Raw genomic sequence first — 15,246 nt, 5'->3', positions numbered from 1 at the left:
CCTCGGAGGGTGTGGGACGCGGCGGGCGGGTGTGGCGGCCCGCCAGGGCCCAGCCCTCCGAGGCTCCCTGCGGCCCACCGGTTTCCCCAGGGCAGGGAGTCGCCGGGCGCGCCCCAGGTCCTCCGCCCCGGTTTTCTGCACCACCCCAGGCCCAGTGACCTCGCTTCCCCCTCCCTCCTCACGCGCCTCCTGCGCGGTTCTTGAAAACCCATGGGAGGCAGGTGGCCATGACTTTTGCCATTAGGAGCACAGAGAAACCCCAAGGGCAGGAACGGGGCCTTGGGTTGTGGGCCTTGCGTTGTGCCGAACCCCCCAACTCCAGTGGGGGCCTAGTTTACTGTATCAGGCTTCATGTATCAATACATCCTCCGGGCTGAGGCTGACGGACCATGCTGGAAGCTTAGCGTCCCCAGAAGTCGGCAGATCACAGCCCTTCCCTACAGCTAAGGACACCCAGGGCAGCAGCCCCTTCAGCCACTGCAGGCCCTGCAGACCAGTCAAATGTAGGGAGTCCGTTTCACTTCAACTGCCTCCATCTGTGGGCATGGACTACAGAATCCAGGCTGGGTCTTCTCTTCCTTACAAACATCTGGGCCCTCCCTGTACCACTCCTTCCATAGGACAGTGGCTTGGCGCACACTGGGTGGTAGTGAGCAAAGTTCCACGCTTCACATAGCTGGAGCATTCAGGACTGACATTTCTGGAGGATAGGCAGAAAGCTGGAAGTAACCTTTCTTCCCCTAGGCTAGTTGGGAGCCCCGTCCTCACACAAGCCAGTCCACACAGCCTTAAGCTTTCTAGGAAGTTGCTCTCCTACAGCCCCCCGCTGCCACTTCCCCCTCCCAGAGTTCTGAGAAGCCAGGCCCCTCCTCTCCTGCCTTGCTCCCAATGCCCTAACTTCTCCCTTTGGCCAGAAGCCAAAGCTGGCTCCCAAGAGGCTGTGGCCCTGGTCTGGTTCCCAGCCCCACAGCTACCACTGTGGGAAAACACTGGAGCCTGGGCTATATTCCCCCTCTGGAGAGGCACAAGCAGGCACCGACAACTGTAGGGGCAGCTGCCCCAGAACTATGGGGAGGTGAGGCTAGTCCAGCCCAGAAGGTTTTAACCGAATGTCTTATCCCTATAGCAGGAACATATCCCATAGCAGTATTATTTTCTTGATTTTATTCGTCAATATAAAAATACTCAAATATTTACAACAAATAAATACGCGAGAACACAATAAGTTACACTGTTAGGAGCCCTCCTCCTAGGGCTGGGAGAGGCTATGCAATATCCACAGCATGCCCACCCTCTTTCTTCCCCTCTCCCCCTCCCCCCCACACAACCTTTCCCAGCCCTGTAAGGGAGGACAAGTATAAAATACCACTGAACCCCCAGGGCCAAGTGGGAGGCCCCTCCCACCCTTGCCCCAAACACACAGGAGAATCCATCTCCCTCCCCCCAACCCTGAAAACATTCACAGCCCTAGGAGCAGGACCAGGCCCACTCCAGAGCCCTGGACTCCCCCAAAGGGGTACAGCACCCTGCCCAGCCCACCCCCATATGTACATCGCTGACCCACACTGGGGACAGGTGGGGGTAGGAGAGGCAAAGTGATACAACCCCTTCCCCTTCATAGCTCCAATGACTCACCAGGAGGACCCCAGGCCAAGGGAAGACTTGACAGAAAAAGGAAGACTATCACATACACACACACACACACACACACACACAGGCACACGCACAGAAAAAGGAAGACTAAGTCACACCCACGTGTGCACACACCCACATCTCCAACTTCTGCCTTGAAAAGTTTTGGCTGCTGGGGTCCCGTGTGTCCGTGATTCACAGCCCCTCACAGAGAGGAGGAAGATGCCTCCTGTGAGGCCGGTGCCCTGGTGAGCCACACCAAGTGGCAGTGCCCGTGCTGAGCAGAGCAGGTCCCCATGGCCGGGCAGGTGCTGGGCAGGGTCCGTCCCAGGCCGAGCCCGGTGCCCGCGCCATGTCCCTGAGGTAGCTGGTGCCTGTGCAAAAGGAGAGGCCGCGCCTCCCGCGCTGCCCCTGCGAGGAGGTGGGGGCCCCTCATACTGAGGACTCCTCAGGATTGGAGTCTGGCAGCGGCTGGCGCTGCTGCAGCTTGCGCCTCAGTTCGTCGGCCAGCTCCGGCAGAGGGTGCCCGAGCCCCCCGCGGTCCTCCCCGCCCAGTTGTAAGCGCACGTAGCCGTTGGCGTTTGAGTTCCGCCCCCCCCCCAGGTGAAGCCGGGTGGGCGAAGGCAGGGGCTGGCCGGGGATGCCCGGAGGCGGAGAGGGGGGCGCGCCCCCGGGCTGGCAGCGTGCGTGTCCGGGCACGATCTTGAGGGAGCCGTCCGAGTAGTAGTAGCCCACGGGGTCCCAGAGTTTCTCATCGGTCTCCGGGCCGGGCCTGAAGGGGGGACTGGTGGGCTCCTTGGGCAGCTCCAGGGGGTACACCAGGGTCCTCTCTGCCGCCTTGGCGCCTTTCTCCAGCTCCTCCCGCAGCCGCCGGCGCAGAGACAAAACAAGCAGCAGCAGGACCAGGCACACGGCTCCCAGGGCCACCACGGCCAGCCACACCAGCCCCAGGTTTTCCAAGGGCGCTCGAGCCTCCAGGGTCACCGACGGGCCTGCCACCACAGCCACCAGGTAGCCTTCAGCGGCCAGCCTCGCCCCCTGCTCCTCCGAAAAGCAGTGATAGGCCCCAGCATGGCGGGGCTGGGCAGCCATCACGACCAGGGCCTGCAGGCGGGCGTCATAGAGGAAGGAGCCGGGCTGTTCCACAGGCAGGTCTCGGCCCCCAAAGGTCCAGCGGGCATGAGCCAAGTTGGAGGAGAGGCGGCAGGGCAGCACCAGGTCTGTGCCTGCCACCACGGTGATGTTTTTGGGTGTGAGCCTGACTGCAGCAGTAGAGAGGGAAGAGAGCAGAGTTAGCACAGGAAACCCAGGGCCACAGGGAGCAGCAGACGTTCTAGCTCATGCCCAGGGCCCATCCTACCCAAAGAGGGAGAAAAAAGGCAGCTCACCTTTTTTATTGCCACGGAGATTACAAATGCCTGAGGTGTCTGAGACTGCCACATGCTGGATCAGCAAGGACCTGTTTGGGGAAGCAGGGTCCATGGGCATCGTGGCTCCCACCACCCTGCCCCTCACCCCTAGTCCCAGCATGTGACTAGGCGCTAGTCACCCACTCACCCAGAGTGGCCACCCACGGCTATACAGCGGCTGGCGTTGACACTCCAGGCACAGTAGGGGTCCCGAGCGAGGACACAGTCAGCACAGGAGCGGTACTTCACGCAGTCAGCCAGGGGCAGCTGAACCAGCTGAGAGCGGGAGCCTGCAAAGAGCAGCTTCTGCAAGGGAAGCGGGACACAGTGGGGTCAGCCAGGCTGGGACACGGCCCAGGGCCAGCTCAGACTGCTGCATGGGAGTGCAAGGGCAAAGGTGCCCACGGAGGAAGAGGGCCGTGTTCAAGTCTGAGGGGGGAAATCGAAGGACCGAAGAACACACAGAGGGCTTACTAGAAGCCAGACACAATCCTAAGCACCTTAGAGATGTGACCTTCTTAGACAAGAACAGTGGAACTGTGAGGCTGAGGAATATAATCACACACACACACACACACACACACACACACACACACACACACACTCCAGTACAGTATAAATAGTGCAGGAAGTGTGTTTTCCGCTAGGCCCATTCGCCCTCACAATAGCACGAGCATAGTATAAGGTGTTTTCCTCTGTTTGAATGGTGACTGCCAATCCATTTGTTTCTTCAACCACAGACCTTTCTGCCACTATTCCATGTTCTGGAGAACAATCTGAGCCACAATAGTTGGTCAAGGCAGAACACATGAGAGTTCAGGGGAGTCACAAAGCAGGCCAGAAGGAATGGTAGGATGCAAGCAGAAGCAGTGCTTCAGACGAACAGTCAAGGGACTGGAGGGCTGGGACCGGGCAGCAACGGGGGCCAGTGTCATAGGGCGTCCTGAACAAACAGCCCCAGAGGCCCGCTCAGCAGTGGCCCCACCAGAGAAGAGGCTGTACGTAGCAGAGACACAGCACAACCTCAAGGGGTCTGAAGGAAGCATGGGGAGCAGCTGCCAAGGCCCAATTCTGGGAACATAGCCCCGTGGGGACCTGGCTATATATAACGCCCACGGAGCACAGATTCCGTTAGCACTCTTGTTTCCTGGAACCCGCCCCAAGCTAAGCGAGGTGTGTTCCAGTGCCCCTCCCCACCCCGGCACTGGCCAAGCAAAAGACAAGGGAAGGCGGAGGGACAGAGTGGGGTGCTGATTACTACCTTGCTCCGGGATAGAACCAAGCTTTCCACAGGCTCCTGGTCAAACACCTGCATCTCCTCAATCAGGTGCACCCAGGACCCCAGGCTCACAGCCTTGAGTAGCCAGCCGCCTCCTGTGGGGGTTGGGGGAAGACAGGTATAAATGAGAGGGCACAGGGCCCCGGGGGCCGCTCCAGATCTCCCTACCCCAGACACCCAGCTTCGAGCAGCTGTGCCCGCATCCCCAAGTGCCTACCTGTGCCAATGAACAGCACCGTATAGGTGGCTCCATCAAGCCCCGTAACCCGGTCAGCCACCAGGTGAGTGAAGTTGGTGTCCTTCTTCACAAGCAAAGGCCGGTTCCAGCGAGGCCCTACCTGCTCCTCCATCAGTGGGTGCTTCTTGATGAAGTTGAGGGTGTTATCAGGCAGCTCCAGAGAGCTGGTGTAGCCATGGCGCCGGTGCCAGTTGTTGATGCACTGGGGTAGGGCGGGGAGGGGGGTGAAGGGAGGACAGTGGTCAGCATGTGCGGGTGGGTACTGCAGCTGAGGCCAGAGCCCATCCCTGCTCTGGAGGACTCACCGAGCCTGGCCGCGGGCTGGGTACAGGGTCAGTATAGCGGCCCCACTTCTGGGCTTGCTCACGATACTCCTTGTAGGGACCCTCGAATACCCTCTGGATCTCTTCCAGCTGGTACTCACAGACTGCTGACATGTCCACATCGCCCCTGTCACAGCAAAGGAGGGAGCCCTAGTGTCACACATGGTGCCTCCTTTACCCCAGTCCATGGCATGTACGGGGAAGGCAGGGCCCACATAAAGCAGTCATGGGCGTGTGCAATGGAAGGTCTGCTCTAACATACCACTTGGGGGGTGGAGGGGGCGCTGCGCAGCTTTCCCCCTACCTGCCGTGGCAGGAGGGTGCTCTGCAAAGAGGCAGATGCCCAACATCCTCCCTGGCTTCCAGTCAACTGACTACTTGGACTTTACCCAGAGGCCTGCACCGATCGACCATCCCTGACCCGAAAACCTCCTCCTCCCCAACCCCCAAGGATTCCTGGCCAACTCACCACCGGGCCCGAAAAACCCCGAAGAAGGTGGTATTGTGCCAAGAGGCCTCCTGCAGCGTGTGCAGTGCCTGCAGTTGGTTGAAATAGAGCTGCCAGTCGGGGGCAGAGCACACCAGCCTCGCCTTCAGGAACGTGGTCCACTTCCTCTGCAGGGTCCGTGCACCCCCCATGTCTCCCTGGCAGATGGCAAGGGGGCACTGTTGGTCAGTCCTGCCAAGCCAGCAGGGCTCCCAGGGCTCACCACTGCAGGACTCCGTACCTTGCAGACCCGGGCTACCCGAGCCACCACCTGTTCGGCGTAGCAGTCATACTCCACCGCTCGCTCGCTGAAGAAGAAGTAGATCTTGTCATCGTCCCCCGTGAAGCTGCCCACACTCTCCGGTATGTAGGCAGAGCCAACAAAATGCGGTTCTACAGGAAGGGGAGGAGGGTTAGCGAGCAGTCCTGGGGCCCTTGCAGGGCCCCCACCCATGGCTCTCCCTCTCTCCACGCCAGCTCCTTGGGGCTCACCGTTGAGCCAGAAGGCCAGGTATTCCGTCTTCATGGAGTGGTGAGGCCCCATGTTACGCAGGATAACGGGCTCTGTACCTAGGAAGTTGTTGAGCGTGGCCGAATACAGCTCACCGTCTATGGGAGACAGAGGGTCAGGCAGGCCAGAAGAGACATGAAGACACATTCAAGCCACGCAGACCCAAACGAGTTTTGGGGAATGCCCCAGTCTGCAGTGGGGACAGCCACTCACCCACAAGGAGGCCAGTGTGGCCCTTAGCTGGGTCATAGGGACATTTTCCCTTCCCATCCTCAAACTCTCCACGCTCCAAAGTGAAGGTGAGCATGTCCTAGGGGCAGGGAAGGGAAGAGACAATAAGGATAAGATGCAGAATGCTGGGGGGTCCAGAGAAAGGTAAGGAGGGGGATGGAGGGGAGAAGAAAGCACTCACGATGTAGGTGCATTTGGGCTGGAAGGCGTAGGTGCCGCAGACATACAGGTGGGAAGTGTTGTAGGGCTGCAGGAAGCGGATGAAGTTGAAACACTCCGTCTGGGAGAGAGAGGCATTCATTTAGAGTGGGACATGGGACACAAGGACCAAGAATGGGTCTGGGACAATGGGAGAGGGTCAGGGTAGGGGGGAGACAGCATGTGCCATGAGGCCTGGCCAGTGGAAGTACTGAGGCTCTGGCTCTCCTGGCCTAGTCTGAACACCCACCTGGTTACTCTTCCCTTTCTGGATGCACTCGGCCTTCTTCTCAGCTGGTGCCTCCCAGGAGATCTGGGAAGGGGGCAAAGGGAGGCATGTCAGCATCTCGAGTACACAGTAAGCATGTGCCCTGAGTATGTGCCACAAGCATGGCCTGTGGCAGCCACACAGGGATACCACAAATAAGGATATACAGACCCCATTCTCTGGGAGTTTATTTTAACAGAGGACAGAAACCCTAGACTGCCCCAAAGCTGCAGATGAGGGAAAAGCATGCCCACTCTGCTAGGAGGGTGGGCCTAGAGACTGAGCAAAATTTCCACAGGGGAGAACAGGGTTGAGGGGACAGCTTGATCCAGCAAAGCCTCTCTGAGTCCTGCCACTCTCACCACTCCTGTGTGCCTCCCGCTCCCCCACCTCTCACCGCTCCTTGCAGCTCCAGAGCCTCCACGCTGAAGACAAACAGGGCTTCCCGGGCCCCCACGTAGAGAAGCCCTGTCTGCTCAGTTAGGGTCAACGTCAGGAAGTCCTGGGTGCCCGATTGGGAGAACCGCCGTACTACTGTGGCCAACTCTGCAAGGACAAGATGGGAGTCAGTAGGGCGGTGAATGGGCAGGCCTTCCTGGGGCTCTATCTAGGCACCACCACCCCCAATCAGCCTTCCTCTCCATAACAGTCTCCTGGGCCTAATCACTCGTATTGACTACATTACAGCCAGCACCCCACGAGCAGATGCCAGCTAAGCACCCTGACCGGCGATAATGGGCCTTCTCTAACAACCTTTTGGCTCTGCTAGCTCCACCCAAGCCTCCCTGGCCTTTCCTAGCCTGGGAGGTGGCAAATCTTGGCTGATGAAGAGGAAGGAAGGATATCTCAGCCACAGCTTCCGGCCAGAGGAAGCCATCAGACTGATGGCCCTCACTCTCAGGGTCAACGGCACCTCTGGCTGCAGAGCTGGGCTCTTCCCCCTCCCAGCTTCCTCTGCTACTGCTTCCTTCTTTGCTGCCCGGTGCCACATCAAGGTCCAGCTGGGCCCCAGCTCCTGATCCAGCAAAGCAGTATGTACAGAAGTTGCCTTAGGAAACTCTTCACTCCAGCGGGCCTCAAATCCAGGCTGCCAGAGATACAAGCCTGGGGCAGGCAGGGATGGCAGGAGAGTGAGTTGGGCCTGGGAGGCCAGGCCAGGGTGGTCAGAGAAAGCCAGAGGCTAGGGACCAAAGAAGACACTGAAGCCTCAGGGCCGGGAAGCCTTGTTGCTGTTCAACCATGAACAGTACGACAACACTGATATAGTCTCAGGATTCCTACGTCAGCACCCAAAATAGCTACCGACCTGTCCTCAGGGTCCCCCTAAACCAGCCTTAGTCTTTGGAGCCAGACACAGGCTGGCAAGGGAGGGCTTCATTAGCCCCCGTGTGGAGCCTGTGGGAGGTGAGCTCATCCCAGGTCCCCAGAGAACACAGATGATACAAACACCTGACATCACCTCTTAGTACAGGTGTGCTCCGGCAAAGGGCTGTCAGGGCTGCTGCTCCGCCCCCCGCAAGAACACGTGCATAAACACATCCAGGGCCACCAGAGGGCACAAGTGTCAGGGCAGCAGAAGGGGTCTATTAGGGCTGATAAGGGGCCAGAAAGCCAGAAAGATTTTGGGGAGGAGGGGTGATGACACTCTCTGCCTTATACTATCTGGGGTCAGTTTTCTCTGTGGGCTCATGCAAGTGCTAGTCCAGAAGTAAGACATAGGGAGAATGATACAGAATGGTCTCTCTTCCTTGCAGAACAGGGGCAGCCAGGTCCTGTCCTAAGCCTCTGAAGAAAGGATATCCCAGGACTACTAGTTTTGGGTCCCTGGGGCCACTCTCTCTCATTTCTTAGAAAGCCGTGTCATAGACATTGGTGGGCTTCGAGCCCGACGGCGGAATAAAGTTGGCACAATCTAGGGGCCATTGCTCCTCTCACCCCACCAGTCCCTCCTGACCTCCCCTCCCCACATTGGTCTTCCTCCTGAAGACTTTAGGCACTCACCCCCAGAAGATACGGTCTTCCGGGGCACCAGGTTCCACCACATCTCAGCCCCAATGCCCAGGCCCCACAGCCCCACTGCCAGCAGCCAGACAGCCCAGTGTGGGGCCATGGCAAAAGCCTCGGCTCTAAGCTCCAGGCCAGCCGCCCTGCTGGGGGAAAAGAAAGGGTCAGAATCACAGCCAGAGAAAACAGACCGGAAGGGGGCCCACACAAGCCCATGCCGGGAGGCGGGAGGCGTGCTGACAGTACAGAAGACCTGATCAGGTCTCCCCAGGAGCCTTCTAGATTCCCCACTTGCCAGTCCTTGGAGCATAGCCTAGGTCCCCTCCCACACCTGGCCTCAGCCCCCACAGCCTTCAAAGGAGGTGGGGACCCCCAGAGGGGAGGGGAGGAGCTGAGTCTGCTGGAGGGGTGGGCACTCCAAGAAACCTCTGGCCTCCAGGCCCTCTCCCACTCCCTCTCAACAGGAAGTTGTTTAAGAAAATTAAAAAGGGACCCCTTCCCCCACTCAGGCCTGACAGATTTGAGGATTTCTTAAAATAACCTCTGGAAGCAGGACCTGCCCCCAGTGGGGCTCCAGCCGGCCCCAAGATCTACTTCTGTCACGAAAACCCCTTGGCAGGGTGAAGGGGCATAGGGTGGGTGGGTGGGTGGCTGGTTGCAGAAGGCCCCCACCGCCCCCAGGGAGCGGCCTTGATGCATCAGGCGTGCGGGGTGCGGGCCCCGGCCTCTCCCCTCCCCCAGCGCAGACAATAGCCCGGCAGAGCCCCAAACCCGGCTTCCACATCAGCAGGGCTGAAGCGGGGCCGGAGCCGAAGGGGCCCAGCTTCCCGAGGCCCCTTTGTTGCCCAAGAAGGGAGGCAGGAAGTGGGTGGGATGGGCGTGGAAATGACCAGGGCCTCATCCTGTTCCTCGCACAGCCTCCTAGGAGACACTAGCCCTCCGGCTTTGGGGCGCGGGACGACAGAGCCGGCTCGGGTCTAATCAGGGATCTCCCGCGACGCTCTCAGGCGGGGGCGGGGGCGGGGGCGGGGGCGGGGGGAGTCGAGGCGCGTGCGGGGCGCGAGGAGGGCTCCTCTCGGGCCGCGGGGGACGCCCAGGGCAGGGCCGCCTGCTGCGCTGCCCGCGGGGCTGCCCAATCTTCCCAACTCAGGCACTGCGCCCCGGGACCCCGGCCTGGGCCAACCATCCGGATTAATTTCCACTGCCCCGGCCTTCCAGTGCCGGGTACAGAGGCACAGAAGCTGGGGACCTGCTCACCCCAAAACAAAGGCTCCCCGCCAAGACCTGGTCCTCGGCCACCCCCCACCCCCAGGTTATCCCCTCCCCCAGCTCCCGGGATTTGAATGCAAACAAAGCGGCGGCGCTGGGAGCGTGGCGAGCCCGGCCTGCGGACGCCCCCTGTCGGCCCAGCGCCCCAGCTCTGGAAGGGCGGGGGGCTGGGGGTTCGTTCACCCCTCCCTCCTCCGACCCCCAACACACCCCCAGGCCTCCCTCGCCCCTTACCCTAGCCGGGGCCGGACCCCGCGGCGCGCTCCGAGACGCGACCCGCACGGCGGCGCCCCCACCCCCAGCTCCTCCCAGGGCGGGGAAGCAGGGGCCGCGGGCGGGGAGGGGGCTGCAGGAGCGCGGGGCCCGGGCGCGGCGCCCCCCACCCTCGCCACCCGGGGCGGCTGCAGCGCTCCCGCTCCCGCTCCCGCTCCCGCTCCCGCTCGCGCTCGCGCTCCCGCCGGGGCCCGGGCGGCCAGGCGTGGGTCGGGAGCTTGGCTTTCCAGGACAGCCCGCCTCCCCGGAGGGCGGGGGGCCGCGGCAGGGAAACCCGATGCCACAACATCGGCCCCGGTCCAAGCCCGCCCCAAACTTTCCGTCGGGGGTGGGGGGGCCGGGGCAGCTCGGGGGCCCGGAGAGGATCCCGGCCGCCGACCCGACAGCACGGGGTCGCCGTCTCCCCTGCGCCCCGCCGTCCCCGGCCAGTCCGCGCCTCCGGGCGCTATGGCTGCGGGCGCTGCCTGCCCGGCTCCCGAGCCCCGCCAGGCAGCTCGCGGGGGCGCAGGAGGGATCCCGGGCGGACTGCCGTCCCCGCCGCCGCCCGTGCCTGCGCCCCCGGACCCTGTCCCCCGCCGAGTCGGGGACAAAGCGGCGGCCCCGGAGCCCCGGTGCTCCCGCCCGCGCAAGCCTGGCCTCACTCACCTCTTCTGCGCGGCTTGAATCCCCGGGCGCCGCCCTCGCGCTCGGCTCGGCTCACGGCCCGCCCCCACCCGCGCGCCGCCGCCCGCCTGCGCGCGCCCGCCCGCCCTCCTTCGCGGTCCCCTCCGCCTCCGCCCCTCGGTCCCGGCTCGGCTCGGCGCCCCTGGGCTCGGGCTCCCGCGCCGCCGCGCCACCGCGCCGGGCGCCGGCTCTTTCTCCGGCGCTGCCGCCGCTCCCGCCCCCTCCCCCCTGACGTCAGGCGCGGGGGGCGTCAGCGGAGGCCGGGGGCGGGACGCAAAGGCCAGCGCCGCAGGGGGCTGCGACCCGCCGCGACCCGCCGCGACCCGCCGGGCCCCGGCTCCCGTCCCGCGCGCTCCGACCCCCGCCCCTCCCCCGCCCCGCCGCCCCGCGCCTCGGAGTCGCCGTCTGCGCCACGGCGCGGGGCGGCGGGGCGGGGGAGGGGCTCCGGGCACTGCCTTGGGGGTTCGGGCTCACCCGGTCTTAACGAGGTGTCCACCCGCCCCCCGCAAGGCCAACCGCGCGGGCTGGGCGGCAGGGCCCGGGCATGGGGCGGAGGAGCACCCCACGCTGCAGCCACAGGAACCAACGCGGACAAGCCACCTCGGGGCGAGTATCCCAGGGAGGGCAGCGGGGAAGCCGAGGCTCTTCGTTGGGCGGACCGGAGTGGTTTCTCTTTTGACCCCAGGGCCCCCCGGCCCCCCGCAGTCACGCTGGAACGAACGGGTCTTACCAGCCGGGAAGACCCACTTATCTCCGGGGAGTCTGCCCCTCGGTTTTCATGCTCCACGCCGAGGGACAGCGGCGCGCTTGCCCAGCTCCCGGTGAAGGCGATCCTCCGGGAGACTCCTGCTGCACAGAGCCTGCCCCCAAGAAATGACTCCTGATGCCACCGGAAGGCCGAACAACAAGTGACAGGAGCTTGAGCTCTCCTGTTCAGATGAAGGCGGCTGAGGGGAAGCCGAGCTGGAGAACTCCCACCTCTAGAAGCGCCTGCGCCCGCCCACAGCAGCTCCTAGAAGTCACTTGTGGCTCTGGCCTCCTTCCCTGGGCGTGCTGGAGTGGACCTTGCCAGCTGGTCCTCGGAGCTGGGCAGGTGGACAAACCCCAGGGAAGCCGCCCCACCGGCACCCAGTCACAGATGCCTCCTCTTGGCTAGGGGCAAATGACAGAGGTAGAGAGACTGGAGCCTCGGGGCTTTGGTGGTAACTTTAAGCGAGAGCAGTCCTAGAGGGGAGGAACAGTGTAGAGCCCCGTCAGCAGATCTGGATTATAAATCAGTCCCGACAGGAGCTTTTGTTCTGAGTTAAAACTTGGCATCTGAAAATGGAGACCAGAAGAGTAGTGGAGATAATTGGGAAAAGCAGCCCAGTTTGGATTCAGTAACAATCGGGTCTTTGCTGGTACGCATAAAGGCCCCTTCTCCCCCACTGGCCAAAGCCACATTTCCCAGCTCCTTTCCACCAGGGGGGGGAGGGGAAGCTGTGGTCTTGGAGATGCTGGAGATAGAGGGCAAGCCAAGTTAACAGCATGGGATGGGCAGGGAAGGTTCTGTGCTTCAGCTGGCCCGGAGGGAGATGTGTTTGACTCCTCTTCCAGGTTAGACGCTGTGATTAAGTGGAGGTAGACTGATAGGCAAATATCCTTCACATTTGTTCTGGGCTTTAGACTTGCAACACACATTTCCTCACATCATCCTCATGACCACTCTTCAACAGGCAGCTATTGTTTCTCTGATGTTAGAGATAAAATGAGTCTCTGGAGGGTTTAGCAACCTGCTCAAAGTCACATAGATAATTAGCAAGATCAGAATGTTAAATCAGGTCTTGGGACTCCCAGTTCTATCCTTCCACTAAGTCAGAGCGCATCTGGACAGCTTTTAAGCTCCAAACAGCATGTCTCCTGCGGCTTTTCTCACCTCTGCTCCCACCCCCACCAGGCAGAGACTTGAGCTCCTGGCTCCATCTGCAAGATGGCCCCAGTGGAAAGTTTGAAAGGTGGTTTGGTTTCACTGGCAGGTACAGTCTTCTGGACGTTATGGCGGGCTTCTCCATCACTGCCCTTCCCTCCCCAGTGCTCCTCCAAGATAAGGCTGCAGCTCCCCCCCAACCCCCTGTTCTACCTGCACTCATTTCCTGCCGGGTTCTGTTCATTTCCAGCGCTGGCCTTTTCCATGGGTGGGTGGACAGAGGATAAAGTTTCCTGCATGACTACTTGCTCATGATTCATACTTTTTAATAAAAGCACAACTGGTCAAAAAAGAGGATTCCTGGGTTTTAGATTAAGAAAGGGGAACAAAAGAAGTCTCCTGTACCTGTCGTGTACTCCCTACGGCCTGTCTGGCATATTCTATTTAAAATACCTATGCCTCAGGCCTTAGACCCTGACAGACCCTCCTGCTCACCTGCTTGCAGCCAAGTTAAGGAAAGACCTAGATATGCTAAATGCCTTCTAAGGTTCTCTAAAGATCCGCTGGCAGCTCAGCTGAGGCCAGTCCCTATAGATGGGTCCAGGAGTCTTATCTGAAAAGCAAGCCCCCGCCCCTTCCCCCACCTATGTGCCATGGTGTCCCTCCTTTGAGCTCCTTACCCCTAGCTCTTGAGCCTGAGAGGCAGCTCTCAGACCGGGTGGAGCCCAGGATTCACACTGAGTTTCTCCAGTCAGCACTGCCTGGCTGACTTACAAAGGATCCAGGAGCTGCTGTCAACCCACAGAGGGGGAAATGAGAAAGCCCGGGTCAGCCACCCTGCAGGGATCTTTCTGAGGGCCTGGGGACCGAGGTGAGTGGGGATGTAGGAAAAGGACTTCCTCTCTCTACTTCCTCCTACAGGAGAGTTATCAAAGCTGTCCACCTGGGAAGCCTTTCCCTTCCCAGCCCCTCCCTGCCACCATCACCAAAAGGAAGCAGGAAAACATCCGTCATCACAGCCCCGGATGCTGACTTTCCAGTGGCTTCAATCAGGATATCCCTCAGTCTTTTCCCAGGGGCTCAGGGATCTGGAAAGGGCAAGTGGTGAAGCTGCCAGCACCATTGTGGAAATCTTGGCCTAGAGGAGCCTGAGTCTCTGGTCCCAGACCAGTTTGAGAAGATCTGGTCAGCTCCCAGCCAGTTCCAGAGAGGGCCCATTACATGTCCCAGGAGATATGGGACGCCCTTGGGTGACCTCAAAGCACACCCCTCTGCTCAGGTTACAGCAAAGTCTCTGGAGGGACTGAGTATTCACCAACACCTCCTTTCTCCTTGGTATCTATTTCCCTCTTGGGGATGAGTGTGTTTGGGGAACGGGGGAGGTGGGGTCAGTGCACAAGGACCAGGACTGGAGAGAAGGGCCGCGGACGTCCCTGTGCCATCTCTTTCTCAGAGCTATGTAGGGATGACTTAAAGGACTGGAAACTCCCCAGTTCAGCCTCTTAGGCTTCCCTACTCCCTCTCTGCCCTTGGCAGTGAGAACAAAGAGGGGAAATTTCAAAGGTGATTTCCAGGTTTCCAGAGCAAACTGAAGAGCTGAGGATTAACTGTCAGGATGTGCAATGTCAGAAGTAGGGGCAGCCCTGAGGGACGTGAAGGAGGCTGGCTTAATGGAGCCTTTGCTCTTTTATCAGAGGATCTCAGGCCTACCTGATGCCGCTGGGGGCCTCAGTGGCGCCCCGGCCAGGGAGCCCTGTGATGTGGCCAGGAACAGAAACTAGAACTCTCGTTCGAGTCACCTGGGCATCCGAGTCACCCTGGCCAAGGACTTCTTCCATCTCTCACCTGGCAAAGGGAGCATGGCAGGGAGACGACCTGTATGGCACCTAGCACGCTGCTGTGAGCTCGTGCCCTCTGAATTATAGATGGCCCCAGCTCCTAGCTTTCTGGGCAAGGGAGGCAGCTGTGTACAGGTCTCGGGGGCACCTGAGTGGCTCAGGCGTTAAGCATCCAACTCTGGATCTCCGCTCAGGTCTTGATCTCAGGGTCATGAGTTCAAGCCCTGCGTTGGGCTCCACACTGGGTGTGAAGCCTACTTAAAACAAAACAAATAAAACAGGCCCAGAAAGTGATGAGCTACCTACCCTTCAGCTCTGCTGATTGAGCCACTTGTTCTGAAGGTGGGAGTTTCTTGGGGGAGTTTCTTCCCTAGTTAGCCTGCCTTACCCTAACCCCCGTGGCATGAAGGAGCAAAGGAGAGGGGCACATAAACTGAGAAAGTCGCAAGCACCAGCCATGGTGAAGCTCCATCAGCAGTCTGGTTGAGCTGAGGAGTGGGCACAGGCCACACTGGTGCAGGGGTCATCCTGTGCTACTTCCACCTCTATGGCCCCATGCAACCCCCTCTTTCAACCCAAGTCAGGAGGGGCCTGATACTAAAATGGACTCTGTGGGTTGGAGTAGACAGAGACTGGGGATACCCAGGGATCTCCCCAAGAGTGCACAGGGCCCACCCAGTCCTCAAGGGGGATGGGCCAAAGACATCCAGCACGTCA

At 60.6% G+C, this 15,246-nt stretch overlaps 2 protein-coding genes across 9 annotated transcripts; one reads left to right on the top strand and one right to left on the bottom strand.

Annotated features, from left to right (window-relative positions):
* Window positions 1-1,149: 1,149 nt before the first annotated feature.
* SEMA4C (semaphorin 4C) lies at window positions 1,150-11,652 on the bottom strand. 8 transcript variants are annotated; one of them, XM_041756775.1, is made up of 15 exons: window positions 11,516-11,652; window positions 8,578-8,726; window positions 6,974-7,122; window positions 6,559-6,621; window positions 6,292-6,390; window positions 6,093-6,189; window positions 5,861-5,977; window positions 5,610-5,761; window positions 5,351-5,526; window positions 4,864-5,008; window positions 4,538-4,760; window positions 4,303-4,415; window positions 3,190-3,347; window positions 3,021-3,091; window positions 1,150-2,894 (listed from the first exon to the last, which is right to left on the bottom strand). In XM_041756775.1, exons 2-15 carry the CDS (start codon window positions 8,684-8,686, stop codon window positions 2,065-2,067), a joined length of 2,502 nt encoding a protein of 833 aa, XP_041612709.1. In that variant the 5' UTR covers window positions 8,687-8,726; window positions 11,516-11,652; the 3' UTR covers window positions 1,150-2,064. The 8 variants fall into 8 exon arrangements, with proteins under 8 accessions (XP_041612709.1, XP_041612712.1, XP_041612710.1 ...); XM_041756778.1 differs by having other exon boundaries at window positions 8,578-8,723; window positions 11,516-11,651; XM_041756776.1 differs by lacking the exon at window positions 11,516-11,652 and adding an exon at window positions 10,768-10,880.
* On the top strand, window positions 9,924-13,054 carry LOC121491750 (translation initiation factor IF-2-like). Its single transcript, XM_041756940.1, has 3 exons — window positions 9,924-10,022; window positions 10,089-11,956; window positions 12,722-13,054. Exons 1-2 carry the CDS (start codon window positions 9,924-9,926, stop codon window positions 11,667-11,669), a joined length of 1,680 nt encoding a protein of 559 aa, XP_041612874.1. The 3' UTR covers window positions 11,670-11,956; window positions 12,722-13,054.
* The last annotated feature ends 2,192 nt before the right edge of the window (window positions 13,055-15,246 follow it).

The sequence above is a fragment of the Vulpes lagopus genome, chromosome 5 (genome assembly GCF_018345385.1).
Source record: "Vulpes lagopus strain Blue_001 chromosome 5, ASM1834538v1, whole genome shotgun sequence".
NCBI lineage: Eukaryota > Metazoa > Chordata > Mammalia > Carnivora > Canidae > Vulpes > Vulpes lagopus.
The sequence above is the reverse complement of the archived record's forward strand: the minus strand, read 5'-3'. Positions and strand labels throughout refer to the sequence as shown.

Bases quoted from the DNA above. Each gene is read 5' to 3' on its own strand.
- LOC121491750 (XM_041756940.1), top strand. From the start codon at position 9,924: ATGCAAACAAAGCGGCGGCGCTGGGAGCGTGGCGAGCCCGGCCTGCGG. The intron at 10,023-10,088 runs GTTCGTTCACCC...CCCTTACCCTAG, and splicing joins GGAAGGGCGGGGGGCTGGGG to CCGGGGCCGGACCCCGCGGC.
- SEMA4C (XM_041756771.1), bottom strand. From the start codon at position 8,890: ATGCTCCAAGGACTGGCAAGTGGGGAATCTAGAAGGCTCCTGGGGAGA. The intron at 6,622-6,973 runs GTGAGAGGTGGG...CCCCCTTCCCAG, and splicing joins CTCTGGAGCTGCAAGGAGCG to ATCTCCTGGGAGGCACCAGC. The intron at 2,895-3,020 runs GTGAGCTGCCTT...CTACTGCTGCAG, and splicing joins TCTCCGTGGCAATAAAAAAG to TCAGGCTCACACCCAAAAAC.